This window comes from Panthera onca, chromosome D4 (assembly GCF_046562875.1).
Source record: "Panthera onca isolate mPanOnc1 chromosome D4, mPanOnc1 haplotype 2, whole genome shotgun sequence".
Taxonomy (NCBI): Eukaryota; Metazoa; Chordata; class Mammalia; order Carnivora; family Felidae; genus Panthera; species Panthera onca.
This window is the reverse complement of record NC_138351.1, coordinates 70830575-70849676: the sequence shown is the minus strand read 5'-3', so window position 1 is coordinate 70849676 and position 19102 is coordinate 70830575. Positions and strand designations below refer to the sequence as shown.

General features: G+C 46.9%; 1 protein-coding gene across 7 annotated transcripts in view; it reads left to right on the top strand.

The window, feature by feature from the left end:
* Positions 1-19102, top strand: part of PTPN3 (protein tyrosine phosphatase non-receptor type 3) — a 112754-nt gene that overhangs the window by 60904 nt on the left and 32748 nt on the right. For all 7 annotated transcript variants that reach the window (XM_060609068.3, XM_060609066.3, XM_078436600.2 and 4 more), the window contains 6 exons: positions 1031-1094; positions 2611-2783; positions 6365-6499; positions 9315-9491; positions 18569-18755; positions 18910-18987. In XM_060609068.3, the coding sequence (XP_060465051.1) occupies positions 1031-1094; positions 2611-2783; positions 6365-6499; positions 9315-9491; positions 18569-18755; positions 18910-18987 (814 nt within the window). The remainder of the gene's footprint in view (positions 1-1030; positions 1095-2610; positions 2784-6364; positions 6500-9314; positions 9492-18568; positions 18756-18909; positions 18988-19102) is intronic.

Below are 19102 nucleotides of genomic sequence, written 5' to 3'. Positions count from 1 at the left end.
AGAGAACTTCCTTTGGGCAGGAACTGTATTGTCACTGTGGTTCCTTAGTTATTAGTTGGACTTTTACTAAGTATTCTGTTCTGGTCTACAAACTCAGGGGACCAAACAGACTTAATCCTCACAAGACCACTCTGAAAAAGGCAGTGCCTTCCAACTACGTCATACAGGACTTGTTAGCAGAGGCTCAGATTGTGCATCCCTTATTGAATGATCTTGAGCACTTAGGGGAGGTGTCTGAGCCTCAGTTTCATCATCTGAGAACTGGGAATAATAATATGTTGCAGGACTATTGCAAGGCTTAGTTGAGGGACTAATGTAAAGCTTTTAGTAGGGAACCGGTATATAAAAATGCTGCACATGGGGGCTATAATCGTGTTCTTATGCAAACTTGACACATGGCCAGTAAGTACCAGAGTGGAGATGTGGGCCCAAGTCTGTCTGGTTGCTGTCTGTCCTCCCTCTGCTGCTCCACACTGCCCTCAGCTGGTCTCCCCAGGCACACACCAGCTCAAGCAGAGCTACACTGTCACAAAAGCAAATGACCACAAACAGAGCACATTGCCCATGGTTCTCATTATTTAAAAGCTACATCGTGATTCAGTAGTCCTTATGTGATACTCAGCTTCAGTGAGCTCCTTGGTATGCAGCTGAGGCTACAGGCCTGTTGTCATTCCTACCGCGGGGTAAACTCTAGGAAGCGGAGAGCCCTTGCTCCTCATGGTCATGGAGTAGAGGATACACATTGTGAGGCATCAGCTGCCAGCCAGCTGATCCCTATGTGCATTTTATATGTTTCTTTTTTTTTTTTTTTAATTTATTTTTGGGACAGAGAGAGACAGAGCATGAACGGGGGAGGGGCAGAGAGAGAGGGAGACACAGAATCGGAAACAGGCTCCAGGCTCCGAGCCATCAGCCCAGAGCCTGACGCGGGGCTCGAACTCATGGACCGCGAGATCATGACCTGGCCGAAGTCGGACGCTTAACCGACTGCGCCACCCAGGCTCCCCTATATGTTTCATTTTTTTTGCAGGGTGAACATTCTAAAGATTTCTTTCAAAAGGAAAAAGTTCTTCATACATCAACGACAAAAACAGGTGAGTTATGTCTACACTTGCTTTGTTTCTTGTGTTTCTAGCCACTTCAGCTCTTAGTTCTTCAGCAGGCGAAGGCAGCTGGCCGTCCGTGTGACTGGGGAGAAAGAGCATGGCATGCAGGGGGTAGAAAATGGAAGTTGGAGTCCAGAGTTGCCTGTAGAATTCATGTGTTTATCTGATAGCAGACGTAACTTGCTTTGGAGTTAGTAACGATGAGTTTGGATCCTCACTCTTCTACTTACCAGCTGGGCTGGTTACATAACCTCCCCTAGCCCAAGTTAGCTTGTTTCCAGAAATGTAGTAGTACCTACCTCTCCGGGAATCAAGAAGATTAAATAAAAGCATTGGTCAGAGCACCTGGCATGAGCCCATGCAGCGTAGCAATACATATCAACGAGATCAGCTCCTCCCCTTGATGTGTTTAAACATGCACAGTAACCTTTGCATGTGTCTCCTAAGAGGGACCACCACTCTCCAGATGACTCTCGTTATCAGTATGGAGAAGAGGGCTCGAAAGTGCTACCAAGTGGAGGTGCTGGAATTTGAATCAGAGATACCATGCTCTATCCTGTTATGTCCTGTATTTTTTTTATTTTTTTAATGTTTATTTTTAAGAGAGAGAGACAGACAGACAGAGTGCAAGCAGGGGAGGGGCAGGGAGAGAGAGGGAGACACAGAATCTGAAGCAGGCTCCAGGCTCTGAGCTGTCAGCACAGAGCCTGATGCAGGGCTCGGACTCATAGACCGTGAGATCATGACCTGAGCCGAAGTCGGACACTCAAATTTGAGTGACCCACCCAGGTGCCCCATGTATTTTTCACTTATTGTCACTATGTTCATTTCCCAGGAATTCAAAGATAATGTGTACTTAAAATGGCTCCACATAGCAGTGATCACTTGGAAATGAGGACACCAGAGCTCAGAGCAAACTAGGACTAGAATCTGGGTCTCCTGACACCCCCCTCCCCCATTGCAAGATCAAAGGTGGCCCCAAAATGCACAACATGGTAATATAACATGAAAACAGAAAACTTACACTCAGGTAGGATGAGGGTCAAGGAAATGATTAAATTAACTCCGTGCTCAGGGGAAAGCAAATAAAGAAATCCAAAGGCTTATAAAATCTCAAGTTTCAGGTAAGTGGAAGACATTCTTCAGGAGAGATTTTCCCAGAGCTAAGTTTTAAAAGAAATGTATCACACAGCCTTTATCTGGTTGGTCCAGATATATCCAACCTAGGAATGTAAGCACATTCCAAATCAGAGTGTTCATGGAGAATCACAAGTGATGATAAAGGGGAGAGCCAGGTCATCTTTTCCACAGGAATAAGATGCTTAACAGATCTTGCTCCTGAATAGTCCTATGACACTGGTGTCTCACCTAAGGCATTTTGAAGCTGGTTTTCCACATTCTGTTACATCTTCCCTGATGACCACTGATGCGGACATAGAACATCTATGCACCTTTGCCCTTTCATCTGTGCGGATGAAATCTCTACTGTGCTTTTTCCTCCCAGACTGAATCCAGGGAACATATTGTGGCCTTCAACATGTTAAATTACCGATCTTGCAAAAACTTGTGGAAATCCTGTGTGGAACACCATACATTCTTTCAGGCTAAGAAGCTACTACCTCAGGAAAAGAATGTTCTGTCTCAGTACTGGACTATGGGCTCTAGGAACCCCAAAAAGTGAGTATTCTTGAGGGACAGTATCCACACTAGAGTGAGATGTGAATGTGTCCTGGCCACTGCTGGGTAGAGGACATCCTTGGGGGAAGGGACGCCATCCTCCAGGGACCCCAGGCACAGAGCTGGAGCTGCGCAGTTCAGAGTCTCCCCAGGGGCAGCAGTGTCTCTTTCCATGCAAACTCAGATACTTCTATTCCTCTGCTTCCTTTCTGTCTCCTCAACTTTGCTGCCCCTGGAACACCCAAGCAGCCAGAAATGCAGCTGCTCCTGTACCGTGTCATACTAAGAGAAGCAGGTGGCAATGACTCTGAGGGTCGTCATGGTACCAAGACAACCCCTCCCACCATCTGTTACATCCTCCCTGATGACCGCTGATGCGGACATCCCTAATAACGAGTGAACAGAAATAATGCTTCCCAGGGGCATGCCTGGGTGGCTCAGTGAGTTAAGCATCTGACTTCGGCTCAAGTCGTGATCTCACGGTCTGTGAGCTCAGGCCCCACGTCTGGCTCTGTGCTGACAGCTCAGAGCCTAGAGCCTGCTTCAGATTCTGTCTCCATCTCTCTCTTCCCCTCCCCCACTCACGCTCTGTCTCTCTCAAAAATAAATAAACATTAAAAAACAAATTTTAAAACAAGAAAGCTTCCCAGAGTCAAGTGACTTTGGGATATGCTACTTAGTAACAATCACAAAATAACAGTAATAATGAGAACTGCCAGTTGAGTGTTTACTTGGTACCATGCGCATACTTAATTATATTTAAGTATAATTAGTATCTACAGGAATCATATTAAAAAATCATATTAAAAATGTTTAATGAGTAGTACAGTGGAAGAAATTACTCTTATAAAATTGTAACTTTCTAATCATGCAGTTTATATTTTTTGTGTATTTATTCTAAGACTGCCTTCTCAGGACCAGATACAGCAGAAATCATTTATCAAGTTATTGTAAACTATTGGTTTGAAAAACTGCTCTCATAATTTTGCATTGTTGTTGAAGTGGCTATTACTAATGAAATAATGCCCCTGTCTGAGCCATTATCTGGTATGTGGGACTGTATCACACAATTCCAGTGACTTTCCTATTATGTTGATAATCATTAGGTAGCTTTTTATAGATTCAATTAAGTAGCGAATTAATGTTAGTAGCAGTGGTAGTATCTGTGATGCTAAGTGCTCTCTCTCAGCTTCTGATAAACCCAGAGCAAATATATTTTCAAAGTTTGCAGCTCCTGTAATATTGTTTCTAGTATTTTATACATTCAGGAGCTATTACTGAAGACGTCACAGACATAACTTACTGGAATATAGTTTTTACATTAGCTGAACCTAATCCTTTGAGCCAGCTGATAGGATTAGATAGTGAGCAGTTGAAAGCATGGACCGTTGCTAAGAAAACTGAGTTCAAATTCTACCAGTGTCACTTCAATTCAGATGTCTTTGTTTCTGTAAAATGTAGCCAACATGGAGTTGGGGGTGAGGTGGGGCATTTTGGTCCCTTGAAACAAGCTTGGGGTGCTTGGATGGCTCAGTCCAGTGTCCAACTCTTGATCTCAGCTCGGGTCATGATCTCAGGGTCATGAGTTCAAGCCCCACGTTGGGCTCCATGCTGGTGTGGAGCCTACTTAAAAAAAAAAAAACAGAAAACCACAATCTTTCTGTCATCTGTCAAGATTTTGTGGATAAAGAATTTAGGAAAGACCATGTAGTAGACTGGGATTTCTCAGTGACAGGCAACTGGTGGCTGGGCTGGGCTATGGATCCAGGATGACTTTGCTCCCATGCTTGATGGCATGATGGGAAGGCTGGACTCAGGTGGACCCTTCACTTCGTTCTGTGTCCTTTGGGCCTCGTCATGTGTGCTCTCCAGCAGGGTAGTAGATGTCTCATGCAGAAGTTCAGGGCTCCGACCACCTAAGGCAGAAGCAGCCAGCCATCTTAAAGGCCAGGTCCAGAACTGCACAGCTACTCTTGGTCAAAGCAGTCACAGGCCAGCCCATATTCAAGAGACCAGTCAAAGAAGAGCTGTAGCCATTTTTAATCTGCTACTGGGGGTCATTTGGGATATTGGTGGTTCATGGCACAGGTCATCAGTTCATTGCTGCTAAGACCAGCTTCGGTGCACTGCAGATTTCAGCCCTCACCATCTCCATTTTATAAATGAGGAAACTGAGGCATAAGGTTACATGATTTGCCCAACCCTAGGGATACATCTACATACTTGCGTGTTGGGCTCCCTGATAGAAGTTCCACATAGAAGAAACTTGTTCAGTATTTTGCAAGCTTAAGGGACAATGGAACATTTTTTTCCCCAAAGGGTATCTATTAATAACCTGTGACACATACTTTGGGGAACTACAACATCAAACCTTTGAATCATCTAGCTTGTCCTCTTGTTCTGAGGCAGCATTCTCAATCAGTGCTAATTTGCTCTCTGATATAGATTCTCCCAGTGATGTTGCTGTGAGTGTTTTGATCGGGGTAACAACAGTATTTCTTCCTGTAAATTAGTACATTGACATTCTAGGGCATGTTTCGTGTTCTTTTGGGTTTTTTGTCCTGCCTGTTTTTTGTTATTGCTTGTTTGTTTGTTTGGCTTGTGAGTTTTAGGCTGCAAGGAAATGTGTGCAATTTTTTTTTTTTTGTTTTTTTTTTGTTTTTTTTTTTTTAGAAAAAGAACATGAGTGGGAGAGGGGCAGAGGGGGGGTGGAGGGAGGGGTGGGGGGGAAAGAATCTTAAGCAGGCTCTACACCCAACACAGAGCTTGACACGGGGCTTGATCCCATGAGATCCATGAGATCACATGACCATGAGTTCATGACCTGAGCCAGAATCACGAGTTGGATGCTTAACCAACTGAGCCACGCAGGTGCCCCTGGAATGTTTTAATAAGACATTAAAACACCACTGAAAATTTAGGAATAGCAGAACTGAGTTTCCTAGCTGACTTCAAACCCCATCCTTTCAAATAATTCATTCTCTGAGGGGTCTAGGTAGCTAAGATTTAAATTCTCTAGGTATAAGTAAACACAAAAGTTAGCTTCAGGGAGGCCCTTTCTTAGAACGTAGCATGGCATGTTCTTAGAACCTGCCGCTGTGAAAGCATTTTCTCAGGCCTTCTCTCAAAGAGTTATCTGTGATTTACAGCTAATGGCCTCTGCCAGCTTGCATGACGAAGAAACCTTCCTGGAAGGATGGTTGACGGTTGTATTCATGCCATTGTGAATGAAGTGAGATTTCCTTGGAGTTAACTTGAACTGCATTTCTGTGCTATCCTGATAGTTCCATAGTGGCATGGTTTGGTTATATTGTGGGACCAGCTTTGTTGCTTGCAGTAGTAAGGCTCAAGAAAATAGTTTCACCAGAAGAGAAGAGATAACCAGGAAGAGCTGGGACAGAACGGAACCGCTTTTGACCTGCGTACCTCTGACCCCTTGTAACCTTGGCTGGTGTCATCCCGGTGCTCACCAGCCACCCACCGGGGAGGGGGAGCATGGTTAGACTGTTTGTTTCATTTACGCCATGATTTCTTGTTGAACGAGTCTGTGTGGAAAGTGAACCTTGCTTCTGGTTTTTCAGGTCTGTAAATAACCAGTATTGCAAAAAGGTGATTGGAGGGATGGTGTGGAACCCAGCCATGCGGAGATCGTTATCAGTGGAGCACTTAGAAACCAAGAGCCTGCCTTCTCGGTCCCCTCCTATCACTCCTAACTGGTACGTGTTCGTTTTTTTTTGCACCACCCACTTTCTCTCTCTTAAAAATTCAACTTCATACGTTTTCCCAATATAGGCATCCTGCAATCAGAGTTTATGTTTGTGTGCTTGCTTGGTGCAAAATTAACAGTTTACTGTTGTTGTGAAATATGCAAGCCTTACTAAACATTTTCCTTAGTGTATAATTCTGGGATGTTCTCTTTTAAAAACTTATTTGGGGTTGGGGGGGGCGCCTGGGTGGCTCAGTCAGTTAGGCGTCCGACTTCAGCTCAGATCATGATCTCACAGCTCCTGAGTTGGAGCCCCACATCAGGCTCTGTGTCGGGCTCTGTGCTGACAGCTCAGAGCCTGGAGCCTGCTTCGGATTCTGTGTCTCCCTGTCTCTCCCTGCCCCTCCCCTGCCAGTCTCTGTCTCTCAAAAATAAATAAACATTAAAAAAAATTTTTTTTAATTTTTTTTTTTTAACGTTTATTTGTTTTTGAGACAGAGAGAGACAGAACACGAACAGGGGAGGGGCAGAGAGAGAGGGAGACACAGAATCTGAAACAGGCTCCAGGCTCTGAGCTGTCAGCACAGAGCCCGACGCGGGGCTCGAACTCACGGACTGTGAGATCATGACCTGAGCCGAAGTCAGACGCGTAACCGACCGAGCCACCCAGGCGCCCCCCAAAAAAATTTTTTTTTAAATCTTATTTGGTCTGGGGGTGCCTGGGTGGCTCAGCCAGTTGAGTCTCCAACTTCAACTCAGATCATTATCTCACTTTCATGGGTTCGAGCCCCTGCATCAGGCTCTGTGCTGACAGCTCAGAGCCTGGGGCCTGCTTTGAATGCTGGGTCTCCCTGTCTCTCTCCCCTTCCCCCATTTATTCATTTAATAAATGAATAAACATTTATTAAATGAATAAAAATTTTAAAAAAATTTTTTTATTTGGTCTCAATTTGAGAACTACAGCCTCCTGAAATGCCCCTTTTGGGAGTACAGTACACGCTGGCATACTGATGTTCTGGGAAGTCCTGTGATAAGGAAGCATGCTGAGCTTTATTTAATCTGTTTTCCGTTGACATCGCACGAAATAAACTTTGGGAAAGCCTAGCAAAGGTATGCAATGTAGGATGCAGGATTCTGAAAAACAGTAGCTAATGCGCTTGGGGAAGTAGCCCACCGACTTTTTAACATGATGGCTTGAAAGGAAGGAAGTGGCAATTTGGCCAAGTGGGAAGGGCACTGATTGTATAACTGTAGCACCCAGACTCAGATTTCGGCTCTTCTGTTAAATCATCAAGTTTCTTTACCTCTCTGGTCTCAGTCTCCCCATGTGTAAAAAGGTTGTAAAAATCACCACAAATGATGTAACAGTGTGCGGGTGCTTTGTAAGCGATTAAAAGAAATCAGATGGAATCAGTATCATTATTTTATTATAATGTTCCTGAGAGACATCAGCCCATTTTTGTGAATGCCTCCAAAATGACCAGGTATCATCAGCGGGAGAGGGAAACCCGGCCAGAGGCACTACCCCAGCTCCACGCTGGAATTAAGAGTATGGCTTTCTGTTCATTTCACAAAAGACAGGGTGGGCCTATAAGTTACCAAGGGCGGATCTTCTAGGACTACGGGAGATTCTAACCCGCACAAAACGGAGCTGCTGTGCAGGGTGGCTGGGTGAGGACCCTCCCCCGGGGGCCCAGTGCTCTAGCCAGAGATACTGATGGTATTTAGTGTTAGAAATCACAGTATGACTGAGTAGATTCGTTTCTTGGTTTCCCACGATTTAGGCACTTCATCCTAAAGTGGTAGATTTATGCTGTAAAGTAGCAGCTTTGTCTGCAAGCCTCTTAGGCACTGATGCCAGGGCCCCAGAGCAGAGGCCCAGGACAGCATCCAGGAGAACAGCGGGGTTTGATGTTGCCACACCCGTGGCCTGGAGCTCTTACTGCTATTTATAGGTCCCCTCCTGAGGAGTCACGAGCCTTTCTACCCTATTCTGGACACAGTATTATTGATTAGCAGAGCCCAGGGGGAATGGGAATAGTGGAGGAGGCCCTGACAGTCTCAAAGAGAAATGGCTCACAAAGAAGAAGGTGGAAAAACTGAGAGAAAATAAAACTCAGAAGGCTCAGCAGCCTGGGATCACCCACTGCAGGAGCCGATGCCCAGGTGCTTCCCCAGGCGTCCGGAGATCATTGCTTCATTTGGTTCATTCTCAGGAGCAGGTAGGTACAGCTGAGGCCCGGAGAGGTGTTGTGACTTGCCTGCAGCCACATAGCTAGCTACTGCTGCTAAGCCCACCTAACAGGGCATACAGGATATATTTTTAAAAGCAAACACTGCTTCTTGGATCAAGTGAAATTCACATGAAGGGATGTAGTTGAAATAAGGTTTCAGTTTTGCCAAAAACTGTACTTTGGCTTCTAAACCCTTTATTTATACTGGTGCTCAAATGACTCTGAAGAATTGATCAGTAGTCAGTATGGTGTGTTATCTGTGCATTGAGAGCTTGAGTCCTCCTGGAAGAATAGCTCCCTAAGTCAACACTCACCGCTTCCCAAAGGGCATAAACCGCTCTCATCTGCCTACGTATACAGTCAACGCTACCGTCTTGGGGGCTATACCACGGGGCTGAGAGTCTTGAGAACCCACATGGCCCTTGGTGGATTCTGGTGTAGTAGTGGGTTAACTGGTTCTTAATTTCCAACAGCGTTAGCCAAGGCATCCTTGGAAAGGTCAGGGCACAAAGCCAGATCGCCGATGTCTAACGAAGTTTTTAAGTGCAATTTGCTTTCGGGACTTTCACGCTCGGCCTCTCTCCCACGCAGGCGAAGTCCTCGGCTCCGGCACGAAATCCGGAAGCCACGGCACTCTTCCGCAGATAACCTTGCGAACGAGATGACGTACATTACCGAAACTGAAGATGTGTTTTACACGTACAAGGCCTCCCTGTCCCCGAAAGACAGCGATTCCGAGGTTTCTCAGAACCGGAGCCCTCACCGAGAGTAAGAAATGTGTTGTTCTCTTCTTTGTATCTGCTTGTTTTGGCTGTTGAGGAATTTGCTCAAGCCCAGATGGCCATTTAGGTCAAGGGCTAGAGCCTGCAGCCAACACCCTACGGTGCTCTCTGCCAGGATGACGGCATAAGTCAGACTGTCCGTTCCGCCACAGGACGACAAGCTGTGTGCCTGAGGTCTAGAGCTTGCACTCATTTTTGTCTGTGACAGAGACCTACTCTCCACATATGTGTTGCTCCCTTGAATAGTCTCTAGTTCGTGAGCAAAGCCCAGGTTAAATCAATTCACATTCCAGGGGCATAGATACGTTAACTGCTGGGGTATTTCTCTAGATTGCCAAAGTTTTACCACTGCAGGACTTCTAGATCACTGGAAATATGCTTACTTCTACCTGTCCACAGAAAGCCTTCTCAGACCCACAGTATGCCCTCAAGGTTTGCTTTTAGATGAATTGGGAGTATAAAGCAAAAACATGCATAGAACATCTCTGAAACTTTGTTAACTTTTTGTCAACAGTTTGCATTAAGTTCCTTGTATGCCCCCATCTTCCTTTTTATAAATGTGACAAACTCCCTTCACATCTCAAGGCCAGGGAAAAATGTCTCTCCGAAAGCACTGGCTTGAGTTCTTTTATTATTCAATAAGGTATATCTAATTCACTAGTTCTCTTTTCGTCTTGCTTACCAGGGAACTCAGAGCTCCATGTTAGGTTCAAGTGCACTGGCTTCCCTTAGCCCAGGTTTCCGATACAGCCCCTGTTTCTTTTCCTCCTTGCCTTATTCATGGGTCTTACTTTTTTCTCTCAATGAATTCACAGTTCTCCCATATCTATACATTTTAGAGTTAGCTACCTCAAATTTTTTAAAGTAGACATGATCAAAAAGTGACATTTTAAGCTGAACGATGAGAGAAATGGAGCAACCATTAGGAAGTCACCCACAGGCACTGGGTGCTCATTCTGTTAAGTCCCATACTGTACCCGAACTATAGAAACATAATGCCTCCCTGAACAGCCCAGGATTAGCAAGAAGCCACTTCAGTTAATCTGTAAATTTTTACCACTCTAGCTGCTAGGCTTAAAGCATTAAACGCATCCTGATTGTATTCTAGACATCGGCAGGTGAATTGCAAATCTTGCTTCCCATTTATGTGTGAGGTTGTCACCTCTCTGTTGTCTCTGACCGCAGCAGACATGGTTGCCAGCTTATCTGTGTTCTTAACACCTCTGGTTAAATAATCCTCCGGTCGTTATTTCCTTGTGACCTGGGCTTGGATGATGCTTTTGCAGAAATGATCAGTATCTCTTGCCCCAACTTGCAGCTCCGTTGAAGTGACAGTGTGGAAGGGTATGAGTTCCTTCGTGGGACCCCATGGTTTTGCAAACCTAGATATACAAGGCAGGAATGCAGGTGTGCATGAATTGAGCCAATTTGATTCTGCGATGGGCTTCTGTGGCTTTGGGGAAGGTGAAAGAGCGTTTAGGAAATGCACCGAGGGCTCCAGAAAGCTCAGTCACACTCCCCATGTCAGCCCTTCCTCTTGTGGTATGTAGTCCCATCATGGCGCTGGGCAGTATCTCGACTTCCCCTGGCCAGTGCAGTAGCCGCTAGTCACGTGTGCCTATTCAGATTCAAAGTACTTAACATTTAAATGCCCTCTTCAGTCATCCAAGCCTCATTTCAAGTGCTGAAGAGCCCCATGTAGGTAATGACTACCATGCTGGACAGCGCAGACAGAGCATTTCCATCATCACAGACAGTGCTATTGACAGTACTTACCAGTGCGGGCTAGAAGGAGACGGATTGTGTCTGGTGGGGTGTGCGTATTTTAAAGGGCTGCGTGCGTGGCTGAGTGCAGCAACGTAACTTCTGTGCCTTTTGCTGCTCATTGAGGGGACATCAAGGGGAATTAGACAAGTCTTTGCGTTAAGGGGCCTCCAGTCCAGTTGGGCAGATAGCACACAGTCAGCTTTCCTCCTTGCATCTTCTGCCACTTTCGTAAAAGGAAAGAGTTTGGGGAACGGTCTGCGGTCCCATGTCAGGCTTTCCTGCTGTGGTCTGCCACCACATCATGGAATCATGCAGCAGCTAGACCCTCACAGTCCAACACAGGAGCCACAGTCCACGTAGGGCCATTTAAATGTATGTTTTTTTTAAGTTAGATTCAGAATTCACTTCCTTGAGTCCCGTTTGACTCAAGTAATTTTGGGCCCTGCACACCCCTAAACACTGCACCTCAATTCTGAAACTCTTGCGTGAGACCTCGTAAGGTGGGTCGTCCTGGGGCACTTTTTCGCTGCAGCTAAATGTTGAACGTAGTGGATAGCGACTCCAAGGCAGCCTTCCTTGTCGCGGCTTTGCGCCAACAGACGTCTCCCAGAGTCCGGTTAGCAGCCGGGCGTTGTGAGTGGGGTGAGCAGTTGAAAAATGGCCGCCCCTACCGGACCGCTTCCTGCTGGCAGAGCCAGCTGCACCCTCCCCAGGAGTCTGGGGTCCCCCACTGTCCAAGGCAAGCAGGAAAAGCCGGTCTGTACTTGGTGAGGGGGGGGGGATCCCTATTGTAGTTGAGTTTCTGCAATGTGTCGAAGAAACGTGTGGCATGTTTTATACAGCCCGTTTGTGTTAAGAGGCAAAAAGGAGTGTTCCGTCAGAGAAATCGGATGAATAACATCACAGGCGGTAAGTACGGAGGGTTCCTTGTAGAAGGAGAAGTAAGCGTAACATTCTGTACCCATGTAAACAAGAAGAAGAAAGAGAAGGGAAGAAAAAGAGCAGATAGACTTTGGCTCTAAACCCAGGGTGGTGCGGCTCAGGCTCTCCGCACGTTATCTTAGCGGGTGAGTCACTCTCCGGGTTGTTCCGTATTTATAGCAGCACAGCAAAGTTGATGATTATAGTTATGAATCCTTGGCAGTTTGCTTTGTGCCCGAGTCGGCTGTAGTCTTTTGTTAACTCCCAGGTTTCTCTCGGCCATTCCGTGTCCCTTTGCTTGCTTCAGAGTGAAGGCCGAAATCTGCAGCAAAGGAAGTTTCCTTCTTGGCAAAAACAAAAAACGAAACAACAACTTACCATTCCCTACCACCCAGAAAATGTGGGAGGGGAATCTCCCTAAAGGAAAAGTGATTTTGCAAAGCAGAGATTAAAAACAACTTCTGCAGGGGCGCTTGGGCGGCCCAGTCGGTGAAGCGCCCACCTTTGGCTCAGGTCATGATCTCATGCTTCATGAGTCTGAGCCCCGTGTCGGGCTCTGTGCCGACAGCTCAGAGCCTGGAGTGTGTTTCAGATTCTGTGTCCCTCTCTCTCTGCCCCTCCCCCCAAAAGATAAATAAAAAACATTTAAAGATTTAAAAAAAAACAACTTCCGGGGGTGCCTGGGGGGCTCAGTTGGTTGAGCGTACCACTTCGGCTCAGGTCATGGTCTCAGGGTTCACGAGTTCGAGTCCCACATTGGGCTCTGTGCAGACAGTGAGGAGTCTGCTTCAGACAATCTGTCCCCCTCTATCTCTGTACCTCCCCCCCCCCAAAAAAAAAATAAACATTTGAGGCACCTGAGTGGCTCAGTCAGTTGAGTGTCCAACTTTGGCTCAGGTCATAATCTCATGGTCAGTGAGTTCGAGCCCTACATCGGGCTCTGTGCCAACAGCTCAGAGCCTGGAGCCTGCTTCAGATTCTTTGTTTCCCTCTCTCTTCCCCCCATTCTCTGCTCATACTCTGTCTCTCTCTCTCAAAAAATAAATAAACAAACAAACATTAAAAAAATCAATAAGCATTTAAAACCACAAAGACAACGACAACTTCTGTGCCCTGAGTGGGACTTCAGAAATGCCTCTCTGCAACCACATCGGCAGTGCAGAATGCTGTACGCCCTGTCACCCAGTCGCCCCGTTGGGGATGGGGAGCCCTCCTGCAGTGTGGCAGCCTGTTCTGGTGTTGGACAGCCCAGTTGTCCAGACTGTGTGGGAAGTGTCCTTGATGCTGACCCAGCATGAGCAGGGCCGTCCACAGATCCCTGCCTGGAGCTCTCATTTCTGATTCTACCCGATAACCCCATCTACTCTCCTTTACATGAAACGACTCCAGTTCTGTCAGCCCCTCTCCACCCCTCGGCCTGCTAGTCACTGTTCCCTGAGCACATCAGTCCTACACTGGCCAGTGGCACACAGATCTGTGTACATCTGAGGGTATCTGTCAGAGGAGGCCAGCCAGCAACAGGACTGCATCAGCAGTTTTGTGTCTGTTTTCTCTGCACGTTGCCTGTCCTTCACCTGGCATCTGTCCACATGCATGTAGACATATGACTGATACTTGAAGCCCCAAGGGACCCCAATCTCCACTCATCGTCTCCCTGTCCAACCTGTGGCTCCTCCTGTGTCTTGGTGAAAGCGGCCACATTTGCACCCTGTTTGCACCCATTAGAAACTTCCACCATCCTGGACTCCTTCTCTTCCACCATCCTCAGCTAGGCTCTCCCCTTGTTGGTCTTCCTCCCGAACATCTCTTGAATCGGATCCCTCCGCCATCCCACTGCACGCCTGTGTCAGCCACCGTCGTCTGTCACAGAGACTGTTGCGAAACCGCCCTAAGTGTCCTCCTGACTTTGGTCTCTCCTCCTCCCAAACCATCTTTCACAAGGCTGAGAGCCTTATTTTTGTGAAATCTGTGCCCCAGCACGTCACTCCCCTGTGCTTTTTCAGAATCTCATGCCTCTGCATGTGCTGCTGTCCTGTCTCTTTTGTCATTAGTAGTGTTTGGCCTAGACCCCCTTCTGCTTCCCCCCCTGACTACCTGTTCAGACCCTTCCTAATTCATCTTTCGAACTCCAGGCACAGTTCCCTCTCCTCTGTGAAGGCTCTCCTGGCCTCCCACCATACCCCAGACGCCTGAGCGTCGCCATTGCAACACAATGATATTACTTGATCATTTTTATGCTTTTATGTCTTCTCCTTGACTAGACAGTGAGCTCTTTGAGGGTAGAGGGATAGTGCCCTGCTGACCTCTCCTTCCCCCGCAGATCTGGCACAGTGCTTGAGACTTAGTACCTATTCCATGACTGTTTGCGAGGTTGGACAGACGGTTACATGCAAGCCCCAACGTTGTCACAGGGGGATGCCCCCTCTGCCACCTCCATGTGAGGTGCCCATATCCTCTGAACAGCATCACACGGCGTCTGTGTTAAAGAAGAAATCAAACGGATTGACTTGGCCGAGTTTGGGTTAACTGTCATCCGTGAGCACAGCCATGTGGTTGAGGCTACTGCAGGGCCAGGGCCTCTGGCAGGAAACTCTCATCAGAGAACTCAAGCATGAATTAGCTGAATTTTAACAAGTGCTTTCTTGCCTTTGAGATGTCTTAGTATCTGAGGGGGCAGCCTAAGGTGGGGGACAGACGCATGACCCATGATTTCATTAGTGAAGAAATGCAGAGCCCAGAAGGGAACACGTCTGCACCAGAGTCCCTGAGCCACTTCAGCAATTTCTTCAGTTTAGTTTTGATCTTGGGCCCTTGGCTTTTATTACAGAGATAAGAGTATCGTGTGAAGAACGTCTCTATATCATAAAAACCCACACTTGAAAAGAGGACTCCATTTGTTATTCGGTGAATCTGATGTAAAGATAAAATCCATGTGGACAGTTTCTCCGGGAATTTTATTCAAAGGACACATTGCATTCTTCTAGCCCTTCGTAACTCCCCTTTTGGCCACAGCTCAGGAACATCAGCATCTCCTGAGAGCTTGCCGGACATGCAGACCTCAGGCCCACCCCAGGCCTGCTGAATCAGAGTCTGCATTTTAACAAGATCCTCAGGGGATCTTGTGTAGCCCATCTCTTCACCTCTGCTCCCAGGTGACTGGGTGAAATCTGTGCTCTTCTAGAGTAATTCAGTCAGTCCCGGGTACTTGAGTAAGGTGGTTTTCTTCTTTGTTCACTCAGCGTCTTACCTGAGCACTCGCATGCCCGGCCGAGTGTTACATGCACTAGGAGAGGAAGAGAAAGAGGACGAAGGTCTCTCGCAACCTCAGGAAGCTCCTAGACTCCAGAGAGAAACATGACACCAAATGGCCCCTGTTCTGTCCCACCCCCGTAGAGACACCACCTCACTGGTAGCTCAGTTAGAGCTGGGAAACCCTCCATGGAGCACCGCTTCGCTTGCTTTAACAGGCTTAGGGTGGACGCCCTTGTCCTTTTGTAGGGTTTAGGGAAGAGCGGTATACAGGCATCACACGGGAGTCTTCCGTGGGCAGTTTTAATTTTTTTAATATCGCTTCTCTTCTGACAAGTGAATTCTGGCATGGCTTTTGTTTCTGATACCTGTCGTTGGCATTTACAGTTTTGAAGCTTCTGGTTCCTGAGGGTGAATACCCTTTGGTCTGCCTGTCAGCCAGTCTGTCCCTGTCCCCTCTCTCCCCAGGGAGCCGAAGGTGGTCCGTCCCTCCCAGGCTGCTCTGGCTTCCAGACAACAGTGGCAGTCTCCTCTGTGTCCCCCCTCCTCTGACAAGTGCCCCCTTCCTGCCTCAGGGACAGACCTCTTCTGTTCCCTCCCTCCCCAGTTATTGGCCTCGTCAGCCCACACTGTCTTCTTGCTTTGGCTCATCCTACCCCTTTCTTCACTCCTTTCCCTGGAACCCAGGTCCTCCTCCCCCCACCCCCTGCAGCTCCCCTCATCCCTCCTCATCCACTGGGCTCTCCCTCAGTAGCACCTCACATCCTGCCCCAAGGAGGGAGGAAGCCCGCTTGGTTTGGCATCTTCGCTCGTGGCTTCCGTGTGCTGTATCCAGCTGCCACCTTCTCATTACTTCTCGTTTGATGTCCTCCTCACCATCTGTCTGTCCATCCTCCACGCTGAGCAGAACGTTACAGCAGCCTACAGGGAACGTCTGTACATAGTTGATCAGCCAAAAAAAATTGTCATATGTTTAATAAATTGCTCTCTAAAAGTAACCTCCATCCCTACTTAGAAAATAGGATTGGGCACATAATGACTTTGAATATATTATTTTTAGCACTGTGGGCTGTGTTAGGTAGACGGTTACATTTTATACTGAAAAAGAAAAATACTTTAAAACTTTATATGATGCAAGCCACACATTCAAAATGTAGAAATTAAATATAATGAATATAAAATTAGAATTTTACTGAAATTAGTCTGTTCTCTTCTGCTCTGTCACCTGGCTCTTCTGGTTTTTTGTTTATATGCCCTTCACCCTTTCTGTCACTGTCACCCTCTAGAGAGCCTTCCAAACATTTGAAGAGTGTATGCTATTTGCAACTTCATATTAAGGGTTCAGCTCCACCCCTAGAACTGGAAATAGTGTTTCCTAAACCGGGTTTGGCTCGATTTTTGTCTGGCAGCTGCCAAGCAGTTGCGATTCTTGCCACTAGGGGGTGCTCTTGTAAATGTTAAACTGGCTGAGTTACCCTACTTGGGGGGACCTTTTTTTTTTTTTAAGTTTTAATTAAAGTCTCTTTCATTTCAGTCTGAAAATCTACCACTGGTATACAGCTTCACTTCCAAAATATCCTGTGTCTGAGATGCCTTGCCATCCATAGCACCCTTCCCTCACCCAGCAACTCGAAAGCCATAAGGCCAAACTCTTCGCTTGCATATAGCTGTTATTTCTGTCACTGAATTTTTATATTCACATAAGTTGAGATGTTGAAGTATTGTGTGACTATGACACAGATTTTAAATTTAAAGTAAGATCATTTGAACTTGCTAGGGAACAGAGGAGCCCTGATTTAATGAAAAATCCATAGACAAGGGTTTAAGAGAAAATTTTAGTGAGAGACAGCAGGAACTGTCTTTTGTGTACAATGTGTCACTGAATGCCTCGTCTCCTCACCTCTCTCATGACTTAAATCTGTATGAGGTTAGAATGTGGCAGAGTCTGTAGAAGGTAAGGAAAACCCTACGTTCTGTAGGCATTTTAAGGCATCTCTCGCTAGGCACGTGGCTCTGCAGGGGGATAGTGTGGGTGTGCATGATGCAGAAAAGTCAAGTGTCCTACACGGTGACGGCTGAGATGGTTTCTCCCTGTGGCCCTGTGAGCTTAGAGAGGTGTGTGTGTGGGGGGGGGGGGGGGAAGGAGTCTTAAGAGCAGACGTGGCATGGCCTGGAGAAGAAAGAGATGCTCGGGGACCCAGGTCCACCAGCTTCTGTATGTTAAGTGAGGGGGAAGCTGTGTGTCCATGGGCAAGTCAGTCAGCTGTCTAGACCAGTTTCTTCATCCGTGAAATGGGAGTTGGACCAGAGGACTGCAGAGGTCTGTTTGATTCTAGTAGTCTATAATTCTCTAAGACAGCACTTCCAGGAGATCTTCCTGTGATAATAGAAATGCTCTGTAACTGTGTTGTCCAAAACGGGAGCCACCAGCCACATGTGGCTCTTAAGCATTTTTGAGATGTGACTGATACAACCAAGGAACTTCCAGATCTTCATTGAAATTTGAAGAGCTGCAGGTGACTACTGGCTACCATATGGGGCAGTGTGGCTCTAAGATGAGGGAGGACATTGATTGGAGAAAAAAAAAAGAAGGATAATATCATTGGAGACAATTAATGGAGGTCACAGGCAAATAATGCAGACTAGGATTAATATAAATGGTCTTGAATGTGCAATGTTAGTCCCATTTTTGGGGGGTAGCCAAGAGTCCTACTGAAGCAGAGCTAACAGCAGGAATGAGATGGAAGGAGAAAGCTTTCAGAAGGAATGGAGACATGCGTCTGAGTGAGCTCCGGTAATTAAACCACCAGGGTAGCCAGGCATGTTTCCCTGTCACCTTCTAACGCAGCTGGGAAGGGAGCTGAGTTTTCAGCAGCTCCTGGATCCTCCCTCCCCTCCTGCCCTTTATCCCCAAAACTAAAGGTGATGACATTTAGGCCAGATGAGGGCAAGGGCAGCCAGTGGACCCCAGGTGGGCCAGAGCCCTGGGGTTGACCTTTGGAGCTCTTCTGAGCGTGCAGGAACTCATGACAGCCCTGGGATCCCAGGCCCCCACAGCCAGTAATGCTTGCTCTGCTACAATGTTAATCCAGTTATTAAGATATCTCCTCCTTCCCCATGATGAAGGAGTCTATCCGAGAACAATCCAGCACAAAGCTGCCTGACCCAGAAGTCATCCAGTTCTGTATCTCCATCTTCAAATGCTCCGGGCTCCTGCTCAACAGATGGCGTCGATCAGCAGTTCATAGAGGCCTTCCACAGGGTGACCAAAGGGGGCTCCACCGAGGACTCCAGCCAGTACTACTGTGACAAGGTGGGTGAGCTTGGGTCCTGTGACCAACCAGGATTCCCTGTGCCGTAAGGCACGTCACGGGCAGTTTAAGTAGTTAGAACTAAAAGAAGATATCTCCTCACCACCAGCTGGAGAGAGAAGTAACATAGTTGATCATTTTTGCAACGTTTTCCAGAATGATAATGGTGATGGCTACTTAGTTTTGATCCGCATCACGCCAGACGAAGATGGAAAATTTGGATTTAATCTTAAGGTATGTCGTGTGTCTTTATAAGGAAGTTGTATGCTCTGGAGCAGTCTTTAGGTGGCTTTTAAACTTCCCCCAGGGGTGTGCTGCGTGCCTCAGTCTAATCTAAGGAAACTAGGGA